A 12,682-nucleotide genomic window follows, 5' to 3' on the forward strand; every position below is an offset into this window, starting at 1 on the left:
CAACTTTCTTCTCTTCCACCCTCAGATTCAGCTGCTTTAGAGGGGCAACACTGGCAGCTGGCTCTAATGTGTTTAGATTGATTACCAATTTGTTACCTTCACCCGCTGAATGTAAGCTTAGCTTTCTGCAAAACTCTGAACACAATGAAATAAAAAGAGTGTTTTGTTTTACTAAAAAATGTAATAAATGGTGATGTCAAATAGAGACCCCCCCCCCCCCCCCAAAAAAAAGATTACAATTTCCTGTACTTGTAAAAAGCCTTGTATTAAAATATTGCAAGAATTTATGCAATGATCCTAGTCAAAGGTCTCTAAAGTAGCTTAAAAGCAAAAAAAATTAATGTTGCACAACTTAAATCCCTATATTAATTGTGCATTCTCATGCTCCTCTTACAGGGTTCCTATATTATAACATAGTTCTCCTGACTGTCCACATGCTTTTCAGTCAGCGTAGGAAAAGATTAACGGAGGCTACAAAGATTTTTTTTATTTTATTGTTCTGAGTGTTTTAAAATCATGTTTATAGCTGCTTGTTGTATATAATAAACACCGATTTTGGTACCTATGTACAGTGGAAGCGTCATGGTATTAATACTTTTAAGGATCTCTATAAAGATGGCACTTTCTTAACTTTTTTAGACCTGTGTTCAGAAACAAATCTTCCGGCTACCAATCTATTCCGTTATTTTCAGGCACGGCATTGCACTTCTGCTCTCTTCCCGTCCAACCCTCTTCTTCCAAATGTCCAGCCTTGGGAGGAATTCTTATCCCTTAAACCCAATAAGAAGTCAATTATATCTTTAATATATAAACAACTTATGGATTTACATGTCCATTCAGTTGTTAAAATTAGGAGGGCTTGGGAGCAGGAGTTAGGAGTAATTTTTTCGGATCAGCAATGGGAGAAAGCAGTATCCAATGTCCGTTATAGTACGTCCTGTGTATTGTACAGGGTTTGCTATTCAAACTATTGCAAGTCATTAAACGTTCTACCAGCTGATTAATATCATCTCTCTCCCCCCCCCCCCCCCCCCCCCTTTTTTTTTTTGTGTGTTTTGGGTTTCTTCTTAGTTTTTGGGGTTTTTTGGGTTTTTTTGTTTTGTTTGTTTTTCTCAATTTTATATAAGCGTGGGTGTGACTGTGTGTGTGTGTATTATTGTATCTGTTCATGTAAGAAAAACTAACAAATATGTCAGGGGAACAGATTGTATTGTCATTTTAAACTTATGTACATTTGTCGCTCAATAAAAATATTTATTAAAAAAATAAACACCAATTTGCTGCATTTGTTATCAGGCACTGGTTGTAAATTATATAATAACTTACTAATCTAGGTCACTTTGTGTGGAACACAGTCAATATAATAATATATCCCAAATTCAATTAGCACATGTAACAATAATAAAAGTAAAGTTGATCAACAGACTTCAAAGAGCGATCGTATTGATTTTCCAGGTCAGGGAACTATTTTTTTATTTTGTTTTATTTTAATTTCATTTTCCTGACACCCCAGTAATGCACAATAACAATTAAAACCTTTTACTGATACCAAACGGGTCTCAGAATAAAACCGTGCCTGCTAAAGCTCTCAGTAGAGTTAGTGGAGAATTTAAAGCTACTTTCAGCTGCTCACTTCTCACAACAAACAGCTAACTATTGTCTAAGAGGTTTGACACATTAAATCTGAATGACAGACTGTGTAAAAAATGTGCACAGTGTAACATCAACAATTGTTTGAGGAATTCTGTATTGAAACTTCAAGCTGATGCAAAGAGCGACGTGTTGCATTCATATTGAATTGATTTATCAACTACAGGTTGCCACGCCCTAAGGCATATCTTTCATTATCATAGATTTTCTCTAAATGGGAACTAAAAATGACAAAATAAACATCATGTTGCAATCTTTAAGCGTTTAACTGGTTTATTAATCAAGGAAAGTGTTTACTGAGGTCAAAGAGCAGATCAGAAAGAAAGTGATCTTTCTCATACACTTCTATACAGTCAGTCTTCTTTTTGCAACCAGAGGAGTCGCCCCCTGCTGGCCATTAGAAGAAAGAAGTAGATTTAAAGATCTTCCACACATGCTTCAGTTTTTAAATCCTGACTAATCATATATGTTAAGTTTGCAATTTCAGTTGAGTGTTGTTGCGTTTTTTGTTTGTTTTTTGGTACCAAAAAGTCAGAGGAACAAACACAAAAACACAAACCTGGCTCTTTCTTTAATACCATCTGACTAATCCTTTCTTTAACTGCTAGTACCCTTCATCTCTCTCAGTCCAAATGGCTCTTACCCATTGGAATGGAAGTACCATGGATCTTGTCGGCATATCCAGCAAAGTATCTCAGTGTCTTTATGGTTCCTTGGAGGTCCACAAACAGAGTGGGCAGGAAAGGCTTTCCACTGTCCAGTGACTCAATAGTCTGAAGAGAGACGAGGGACAAATATGTGATATAACCTTTTGATCTTCACATATTTCCATACTGTTTTCTATCTTTTACACGCACCCATGGGTGAAATGTGACACTAAGATAACACTTAACTACAAATACGGCAGTATTATATTCGCTTTAGGACATTTAAGATAAGATAAGATAAGATAAGATAAGATAAGATAGAACTTTATTAATCCCTCGGGTGGGTTCCTCTGGGAAATTCGATTTCCAAAAAAGCACAGCACCGACAGAAGTTACAGAGTTACAGAATATTATATATATACACACACACACACACACACACACACACACACACACACACACACACACACACACACACACACACACACACACACACACATATATATATAAATACAGAGACAATATAAATAAAATATACGAAGGGGATAAATAGAATTTGCATGTATTTGTACTATCAAGCACAAAAGCAACTGTAGATCCTTCTTTCCAAAAGGCATAAAATGCATTTAATAACATGTGAGGAAAAATAAGAGAACATTCCCAGTATTTGTCCACTTACTGCTAGGTAGACACTGTCCCTCTCCACCAGGTCAGCCAGTTTGGACAGCAGTCGACCCCTCTCTGAAGCATCCATCCTTCGCCACACAGAGCCCAAAGAAAAGGCCAGGCGAGCTGCCTGCACGGCTTTATCAATGTCAGCCTACAGGGGAAAAAAAACATGTCACTTCATGATCTGTCTCTGCATTTTAGCAGGCCTACATCTGACATAGAAGTGTATATGCTGAATGCTGAAGATGATTTGTCTCATATTGTGCTTTTGCTTTTCTTTAATATTTCAGATCCAGCTATTTCACTCATGTATGACGGCTAAAGACTAGACTCCAGGCCAACACTATTGCTATACCTGTTTAAGCATGCAACGCATGTACCAAAGGATAGCGTCCTTACTGCAGGAGCCAGAGTTGGAGTTCATTACAGACCATTTCCTGCATGTTTTCACTCTCTCCCCACTTTCCTACTCTCTGCACTGCCCTATCCAATAAAAAGATGGTTAACCTTTTACAGGGCACTCACTAAGATACACAGAAAGTCTCAACTTTAACCCTAAAGTGTGACTTTTTTTAATCTTTGCGATGCAAATGAAGTGATATGTTTCCTGATTATGGGTAACCCCCCCCCCCCCCCCCCCCCCCCCAACCTTTCATTGTTAGACTCTCCAGCGCTGAAACCTAAGTACAGAGAAATTCATTATTCTTTTTACTGTACTACATGTATTTAAGGTAGCTCCATTATGCTTTTCAAATATATATACTGTTACATGCTCACTTTAAACATGGCTTAAGTTTCAGAAAATTAGGTCATCATGTATAAAAGTAATCCCTGTGAGCCAGAAACTCCAGACCTCACTGCATGCTCAGTTTACACCAGCTTTTTTTTTTTTTTTTAACTCTTGGCTCTGTGTGATGAGAAAGAGAAAGAGAGGGCATCCTAACGTTTTCATCTCAAAGTACTGTACTGTGAGTACAGAGGCCACGCTGGCAGCTGTTCAAACCCGCTGTTTGTGAGAGACAGCCAATCAAAAGAAAACTGGCTTTAAGTGGGAGGGGCTAAACTGATGAACTAAGGGAATGGAGCAAGGCCAAGTATATGATTAATAAAGATAACACTGAACTATGAATAATTTAAAGCTACTCTTTTAAAGCCCAAGAATAAAAATATGGAGCAAATGAATTAAGAAAAACTTTAAGAATAATTTGTTATTTCTAGCTGCATTTATCTCTTCTGTGTTTGCACATCATGTGAATGTATCTGCTGAACATCAAGGGTCTTGTTGAGGTTTTACTTTCTGCTCATGTTGCTTTCTGTCCTTTGGGATCATCTGCCCCACCCCATGAGGTTCACTTGGGTTACCCTCCCACCTGTGTGTGTGTGTGTGTGTGTGTGTGTGTGTGTGTGTGTGTGTGTGTGTGTGTGTGTGTGTGTGTGTGTGTGTGTGTGTAGTTCTGCCTTTATCTTTTCTGTCTTTTTTATCTTTTTTTATCTTGTATATTGTCTAACATCCACTAAACGCTTGCTTTTGTTGTTTAAGCCTGCACGCTAGTCCAACATGAACAAGTTAAAAATTAGTTTTACCAATAAAAACTTCTACATCCATCAACAGTAATGACTTTAACCATTTACTTGGTTTAACTATACTTATGTAATGTAATACTTATAATAATACTCCACCATAAAACATTGTATAACATTTACCTTGTCTGCTTCCTGGACTTCACAGATCTGCTCTCCAGTAGCCGGGTTGTAGACAGGGAAGACCTTTCCACTAACAGAGTCCTGCCATTCATTGTTGATGAAGATCTGCAAAAAAAGAAGAAGATAATTTGGGCATTTTAGTAAGAGATATAACCCATTTTAAATTCATTAAATAGGCAAAATTATTATTGGAATGTATCCTTTTCACACGTAGCACTGAAAGCCTGAAAAGGCAGTTTCCAAACATGCTAAGCATGAGCGTGCAACAATGGCTGCTCTTTTTTTAATTTAAAAATATTTATATTATATTAAGTAATGCGTTCATTTCACCATTTTGCTGCAGCTATGTGTTTGTGGACTGCGAAAGAAAAACAGCTCTCACGCAGCGACACGTCCAGGGAGAATCTCTGGAAATCTGGACACAGATTCCTGTCTGTTCAGCATTGCTCTCTAGGGAGTGCTCCACCATCCAGACAAAGGGGGTGGGTGGATGTGGGGGTACAGATAAATCCCAATCACACACTCGACCCCCACCCACCTACACAATCCGCCCCCCCACCCCCCAAGCACACAGACACACGTTTCACAACATCGCTGCTCGTTTACGAGATCATAAAACACGTGCTGCACTTGGTTTCTGTGATGCGTTAAAGCAAGTCTTCCGTTAAACAGCAAGTCCTTGGATTCCAACACGAGACATATGCAACATCTTTGCCGAGCAAAAAGAAAAATAAATGTTTACACAACTCCAAAACTGAGAGTTATGACACAGAAGTACATGTATGTGTCATATGTAATTTTAAACGTACCTCCAGCATATTAGGTCAGCGACAAAAACCTCCTTCCCCGCTGACATGTTTGGATTCATTAGGCTGACTTACTCACACTGTTTTTAATGGCTGTCAGTCTGCCTGATAGATAGAGTGCAAGGAGAACATCTGCTGGCACAAATCCCTCTGTGTATATATTCGCTCTTACCCTCCTTCTACTTTAGAGGAGTTCTGATGTACTGAGAGCAAACCTGAGAGCAGGGTTCAAGTATCCCACTGGCTGTAGCCTCCCTAAACTCTCCAACATGTTTACCTCCATAAACGCCGGGCTTTAAGTACTATTTAATTGGCTGTAAAGTGTTAGCTGTGTTTACTTTCGGGCTGGTATAAAATGCCGAAGTTCCTGAAAACCGTTGGAGTCACAGTAAAAACACATCACTCTGCCCCCCTCCCTCCCTCAATCCCTCCTCCGTATCATTCCCACGGCTCACTGGCTCATAATGTGGACTCTGCATCTGATTACCTCGCATTCACGTGTTTAAGGTGTTCAGTATCTCCATGTACCACTTCACAAGGCAAAAAAATACAGTACACGATCATTTTCCTATCATTCCTTTGCACTGCTTACCCCCAAACCGTCCCCCACACAAAGGCCTGAGTAACTTCTCCCTCTACCAGCCTGGTATTCTCAGGCGCCTACCATCAGAGGCCACCTTTAATCTGCTGCTCATTAAGAGCACTTCATAAAATTGTCAGTAACAATAAGGAGCAGAGGGCCAGCTACAAAAACAAAAAGTCCTGTAGAGCACTGAATTAGTTTTTAAATTTATAGGGGCCACTGAAGTGGGGCGCCCTAAATCAGAGGAGCCCCCTGACAGCCTCAACAGTCCGAGCAAGAATGCAGACCATGGGTAGCTTTATGCATGGCGTAACCCCTCTCACAAGATGCTGCTAAAGGAGAACGGATGAAGCACGACAACAGTGGAGCAGGCCCCACCTAAATCACAGCCAGAAAAGGACAACTGTCAGACGCCGTTTGGCTCAGCCCTCTCGCTGGGCTCGGACTGGTGTTAGACTTTTGTCTCGTTCCATTGAGAGACTTGATTAAGATGACAGGCTGGAGTCGTAAATCAACTCTCAAGGTTTCTTAAAATTGCTTTTAGGATCATTTGGACGAGGGGCAAAGAACGCAAGGATGAAAAAGCAAGTGCAAGGGTTCACATTTTCAAATGACTAATTGTGTTTTCTTTCCCATTCCCTGCGGGGTCGTTACTATCACTTCACATGATAGGTTCATGTTTATGAAAGTCTGTGCTGCCATTCAGGGCCTAAAATCCCAAAAGTGCACGCAAGATGAAAGAAAATAATTAATATGGATACAAATAATCCCAGGTTTTATTTACTCTATATTTCATTTTAAACTAGAGGTATGAAAAACTCTTTAAAGATCTAGTTCTGCAGCTTTTTATACAAATGGGAGAGAGGATTAAAACTGAGTCCAATATATGTTGCTTGAATAATAACGAGGAGGCCTGATGTGGATGAGTAAGCCTATAGGTCAGGGCTTTCTGCATGGGTCACAGAGCAGCTGCAAACATTTAGCAAATCTCTTGCTTTTCTATAAAAATCGCCGGTCCCATCATCCGGTACGAGCCTGCGAGGGATGGGGATCACAAAAAGATGAGGCACAATATAAACAACTACAATTTAAGATTGTATTTTTTTCAATTCAGCTTTAATTTTCTGTAATTACAAAAAACAACAACAAATAAATTAATGTTAAAATCAGGATTTGTTCATGTTACACAAAGTTTAAAATGTAAACGATACCGACTTTTCCTTTTTTTCCTTCTTTTTTTCCACGTTAATAAAAACTTTGTGCGGTATTTGTGTCGATTCATTTTTTCGGAGTGAACTGTAACGGGAAGTATGAAATGCCAAAATACTTCATGCAGCCAACAAAACATCTGTTTGGCTCTTTGCTTCTTCTCACAGCTCACATGCTGAAAGAATATGTAAGGCTACTCGTTTCTCGTCGTTGGACAGAGGGGGCGCGGGGGTTTAGGGGCGTCTGTGTGTGTGCGCGCGCGTGTGTGTGTGAAGGTTTACATACGTGTGTGTTTACACACAACACGCCAAGATTCCACAGCCAGATGAATCCTACGGGCACCTGCAACACTCGTCTGCGCAGGAAGTTTCATATCCTCCCCTATCACAGGACCTCTATTTCCTTTCTGGTTTTGGATGGCGTTCAAAACTCTTATAATTACTACTGTTACAAGTGAGTGGAGAGCATGTGAAAGTGGAGACCAGCTGGTATTTTCTTTTTTTCTTTTTTTTTCTCCTACTCCTCTCCACATGTCTGACACCGTGGAGCCTTCATGTTTTTCATTCACACACCCAGAGACAATGCCACCCTGCCCTCTCGGGTTTGGCGAGGGCGGCCTCATTGTCACTGCCTGGCAAACACCTTTGTCTTGTCAATTTGAGTAGGCAACTGATAAAGGCTGTTTGTCCTGACAACAACGTTAAGCAAGAAACAAGCTTAACACAACGCACACCTTTCTAATAACATCCCCAGAAGTGATGCTGGTGCCAGTGTGACAACGTTTCTGGGCAGATTTATTCGGCCGGCAATGAATCCCAACACTAACGCTCAATTTTTATCAGACTCAATATGAATATTATTTACTGCAAAACCTAGAAGAGCTTAATCTGCAGTCCTAATGAAAGACAGAGCAAAATAAAACAAAGAAAAAAAACCTCGAGACCATGAATCAACAATAAAACTGACCTCTCCTCTCACTCGTGGTGTTTTTTCTACCATTTGAGGTTTGATGGGTTTCCTGTGTACTTAACCACTCTTTATATTTCAGGTCAAGGGAGGTTTTAAAGAACGTTTTAACATAGTTTCACTCATGGGATCACTGGACAAGGAGGAAGTAATTTATAAAGAAATGTCATGCTTTTTTTCCACGGACAAATAAACATCTAGAAAAGCGGTCTCTGCTGTGTCGTGTTGTGCTCGCCGGCGAAAAAGAGCCCATTCCAACAGATTTATGAAGCCAAGTGTTTTTCATAATGACACCGTAAGGATTTACACGTTTTCTTGTCAGGAGGGCCGCAGACTGAAGGTATGGGAAGTTAACAGGGTAACCTCGCTGTCACTGCTCTTCCTTAAAAAGTGATTAAGAGACAGGGGACATGATGTTGACGTGTCTGCTAAGATGATAATTTACACTCGCTGCACAAGCAGGCATTTCACACCAATGGACACATTAATGGCGGTGCACACTTACCCTGTCACAATCAAAGAGATGTGTTTTAGAGAGTACGCAGCCATGTGTGTGCGAACGAGGAGATTGTGAAAGCAAAGGCACAGAAAGGAGGGAGGGGATCTTGCTGTGCTCGTTGTGATAAATCATTTAGTTGCACAGTATCCACTAACTTTGCCTCTGTTTGATCTTGATCGCGGTAAGATGGTGGTTTTGAAGTGAAAAACTCCAGAACTGCAGGTCAGACTCTGGCAAGGCAGGGCCACTAACCCACACAGTGAGGCAGGGTCATAATTTACACCCCGGTGGACAGCACCTAGCATCGGGGAGCCCCAAGCCTCCATCTGTACTATCTCAATCAGTGACAGATTGATGGAGTCTCTTATTCATCCACACTGAGTGGATGTCTGTGCATAGACTGCTTTACAAATTCATGGGTCTTCATCAGAGGGGCTCTGCACAGGTTCCTATGGTGAAAGTGCACTAATGCCACCACGAGTAAAGCAACAATGAAAATTTATAACTTGATTAGATTAAGAGATCTGTAACTCAGACGGTGAACAAGGCCACTGAATCTGGTCCTTGTCAATTCTTCAGATGCGTTCTCACTTTATTTGTGCTATGAACACAAATACAAAAGTGCATTTTTATCAGAAGCTTAATATTAACATTTGTGGAGCATTCTTGTAGTTTCTAGTCTCTAATAAAGTCTCTATAATATCAGAAAGACAAGACATGTGCAAACGTTTAAGAATAACTAAATAAAAATGTCGTAAAATACCTCTAAATCGTCTCTTCTCACCACATGTAAAAACATTTTATAGACTCTTCATCCACAGCAGAAGAAACAAAGCTGGGCCTTTCTTGTTAAATTTGTCCCACCGAGTGTCTGTTTTAACAAGTCATTACCACTCAACAGTGTGAAAAACCACAACAAAGAGCAGGGATACTTTCTCCTTAATTATTTATCAGTCTTTCTCCTCTCCACTTCTGGCACAAGTGGAAAATGTCAATAAATAGCTATCATCGTCCTCTTATTTATGGCTTCCGTTGTGGTAATATCAGGCTTTAAACTCTTTCTGTCTTGTAACCCAGCTGTTGGATCCTTTTAATAATAGAAATGTGGGGGTAGAGGATGGGAGGGGGTATGCTTTCTTTTCAAGGTTTTAGAGTATTTATTAAAACTACAAAGTCTCCTGAAGGTATTAAAAAACTATAAATGCCACTTTAATATGATTTGCATCCAAGCAGGAAGATATCTTGATACGATCACACAATTTCACTGTGAGTGGTTTGTGACTTGGTGAAAAGGACAAGGGGCAAACCTTGGCTGAACTATCCCTTTTGTTTTAATCAAATGCTTCCCTGTTATAGATCTGTTGAAGCACGATAATGGATCAGCATATCTCTGCTTCCGGAGTCATCTGATCTTTGCATTGCAAAGCAAAGAAAAGTCACTGCGATCAAAGTTTGATTAAAGTTTTTGAATTCTCATTAAGTTGGAAAAAGTTTCAGATGCCTTTATGTTGCAGAAAATGTGTTTAAAAATCATATTTGAGGGAAAAGGACTGCATCAGTGAACAATGTGGGCTGATTCCTTTGCAGTCAGCAGGGAGGAGAACAGGAACAGGGTGTGAGGAGAGTCCACGCCAGGGGTGCCCATAAATCAGGGCCCTTCTGCCCCCTATGTCCACCAAACCATCAGGGACTGGATGATCCAAATTCCTGGGGGTTAATTCACCAAGTCGCTTCCTAAATTTCCTCCTGTACACTGTTGTTTCCACTCCTTTAACTAACATTCTGCACTGAGAGGGAATGAAAAGCTTTTAGCAGGACAACACACACCATTGTCTTTACAGGGCAGCAGTAGTGTGCCCTTTGCACTTAAAACACTGAGGTATGTGTTAACGCAGAGCAATTATAAAAGCAAATGAACTTCCACCACATTATCATCAGCCTGTCCTCTGCACGAGATGCCCTTTAATCTTACAATCATAAAAACACTTATTCTGCAGCTAAAAGACTGTTTTAGTAGCGACAAAGTGCAGCAAGACACAATCAGGCTGCTCAGACTGATGATCAAACCTCTGCTACTGATACTGTGAATTTACCTAAAAGTGCAGCAACATAAGCATGAATAAAAAATAAAACTGAAAGAATGAAGATAGTCTAGACATCAAACCAAATCAAAACAACTCATATCATGCCAGTTTTTCATGTGACTCATCACTTGTGGTGGGTGAAGACTCACTTTCAAAGCCCAGAGGCTTAAAGTGACATCATCCGATTAATTAATGTTTTTTTGTTTTGTTTTTTTAAGAGACATCTATTTATTCAAGCAGGATTAAGCAGTTCACCATATATATATATATATATATATATATATATATATATATATATATATATATATATATATATATATATATATATATATATATATATATATATATATATATATATATCTTTAAAAAGAAAGAAAAGAAAAAGGAAAGAACAATAGAAAATATATTTTAAATAAATTTTAATTCTAAACTATTTCCTCACTAAATATGTTGTTCTTAGATAAAAGAAACGGAAACATTTGACCTGAGTGTGCTGCCATCACTCATGTCATTAATAGAAAAATGCTTAAAGATCAGGTAGAAACTATTTTGGTTGCGGGTTTTTTTTTTCTTTTTAGCTGATGCCTAATATGATCCTGGGCCGTAATAATAACAGTAAATCGACTCAGTGAATATGACGAGAACACATAGGAAGGAAAATAAAAATAGACTAAATAAAAACCAGTGGTTCAATACATGGTTCAAGTCTCCCAGTATCATTATTTTATACCCCTTTAAAGTATATTTTATAAATTGTTTTCCCACGCTGTAACCTGGAATGAGGTTGGCCTGTGATATTAGGGATAATGTATTCCAGATGGAATAAATATAAAAACTACATTAAAACGGCGGAAAAAATTGGCCACGTGACTCAGTGTTGTAAAAGTTTAGCATGTGGTGCACTTCTTAAAACACGGTCAAACTATGACACGCCCTTTGTTAATACGTTGTTGGCGTCTACTTAAAATCATAGCCGTTGTGCACCATGCGCACTTTTAACTACAAGCAAAACCAGGCCAATTAACCATGTTTAATTTTTTTTAAGAACAAAAAGGCTGAACTGTGTTAGGAAACCAGTTGTGTTTCAAAATGCACGAAGCGATGGGCCTATCTAGAGAACACAACAATCTAAAAATATTAATCAAACGTGTTTTATCAGCCACACGCTCGTCACCGCTTCAGTGAGTCGCGCACGGATTGTTTAAGATTTAATGATCATCTCTGAGCGCGTGCGAGCGGAAAAACAATCTAATTAAAAGTTGCAGCGCGCCAGGTTTAAAGCTCTAAAGTTCTGCTGGATCATTTTTCATCACCTCTAGTCTGCTTTCAGCCACACGCTCTGACACTGAAGCTCCAGCTGCTGACTCACAAACTCGCTTTACTTCTAAAGATTTCCAAGTTTAGGTTTAAGATCTGCGCGTACAGGCTGTGAGTCGTTACGCGTAAAATAAACTCTGCTCGGTCGGCGGCGGTTTGTGGAGAGACACAGACCTTGGTATACTTGATCTCCGGGTTGGGCACCGGTGAGGGCATCAGCTGGAGCGATGCCATGAGAGCAGCGGGGTCGCTCTTCACCTCTCCCGGGATCTCGATCTTACTGGAAGTCATCGCGGCCGTCTCTGCGCTCGTCTTGCCTGCCTGCGCCTCTCTGGGTTTTTTCAGCACAGTTCTGATTGAGATTTTGGACTCCTTCCTGGGTTTATAGCCAGGTGTCAGCAGCGGTTCATTTTCATTGGGTAAAGAAAAGGGCTGTCCTTTTGAAAAATAAATTCAAGCATTTACATAAAGCCATACGTGTTAAGGAGGAGGAACACATCCACCCCACCCACCTCACACTCCCGGTGCACTCAGTTTCCAGTGTTCTC

General features: G+C 39.8%; 1 protein-coding gene across 1 annotated transcript in view; it reads right to left on the reverse strand.

The window, feature by feature from the left end:
• aldh1a2 (aldehyde dehydrogenase 1 family, member A2) overlaps positions 1-12,529 on the reverse strand; it is a 28,463-nt gene extending 15,934 nt beyond the window's left edge. Inside the window, exons 1-4 of the mRNA XM_085401653.1 lie at positions 12,309-12,529; positions 4,671-4,775; positions 2,977-3,117; positions 2,294-2,423 (exon numbers count right to left, since the gene is read on the reverse strand). Coding sequence (XP_085257779.1) covers positions 2,294-2,423; positions 2,977-3,117; positions 4,671-4,775; positions 12,309-12,425 — 493 coding nt within the window. The 5' untranslated portion in view covers positions 12,426-12,529. The remainder of the gene's footprint in view (positions 1-2,293; positions 2,424-2,976; positions 3,118-4,670; positions 4,776-12,308) is intronic.
• Between the last annotated feature and the right edge of the window lie 153 nt (positions 12,530-12,682).

This window comes from Rhamphochromis longiceps, linkage group LG1, assembly GCF_057381845.1.
Source record: "Rhamphochromis longiceps isolate RC_006_pf linkage group LG1, R_longiceps_female_GT1.1, whole genome shotgun sequence".
Classification (NCBI taxonomy): domain Eukaryota; kingdom Metazoa; phylum Chordata; class Actinopteri; order Cichliformes; family Cichlidae; genus Rhamphochromis; species Rhamphochromis longiceps.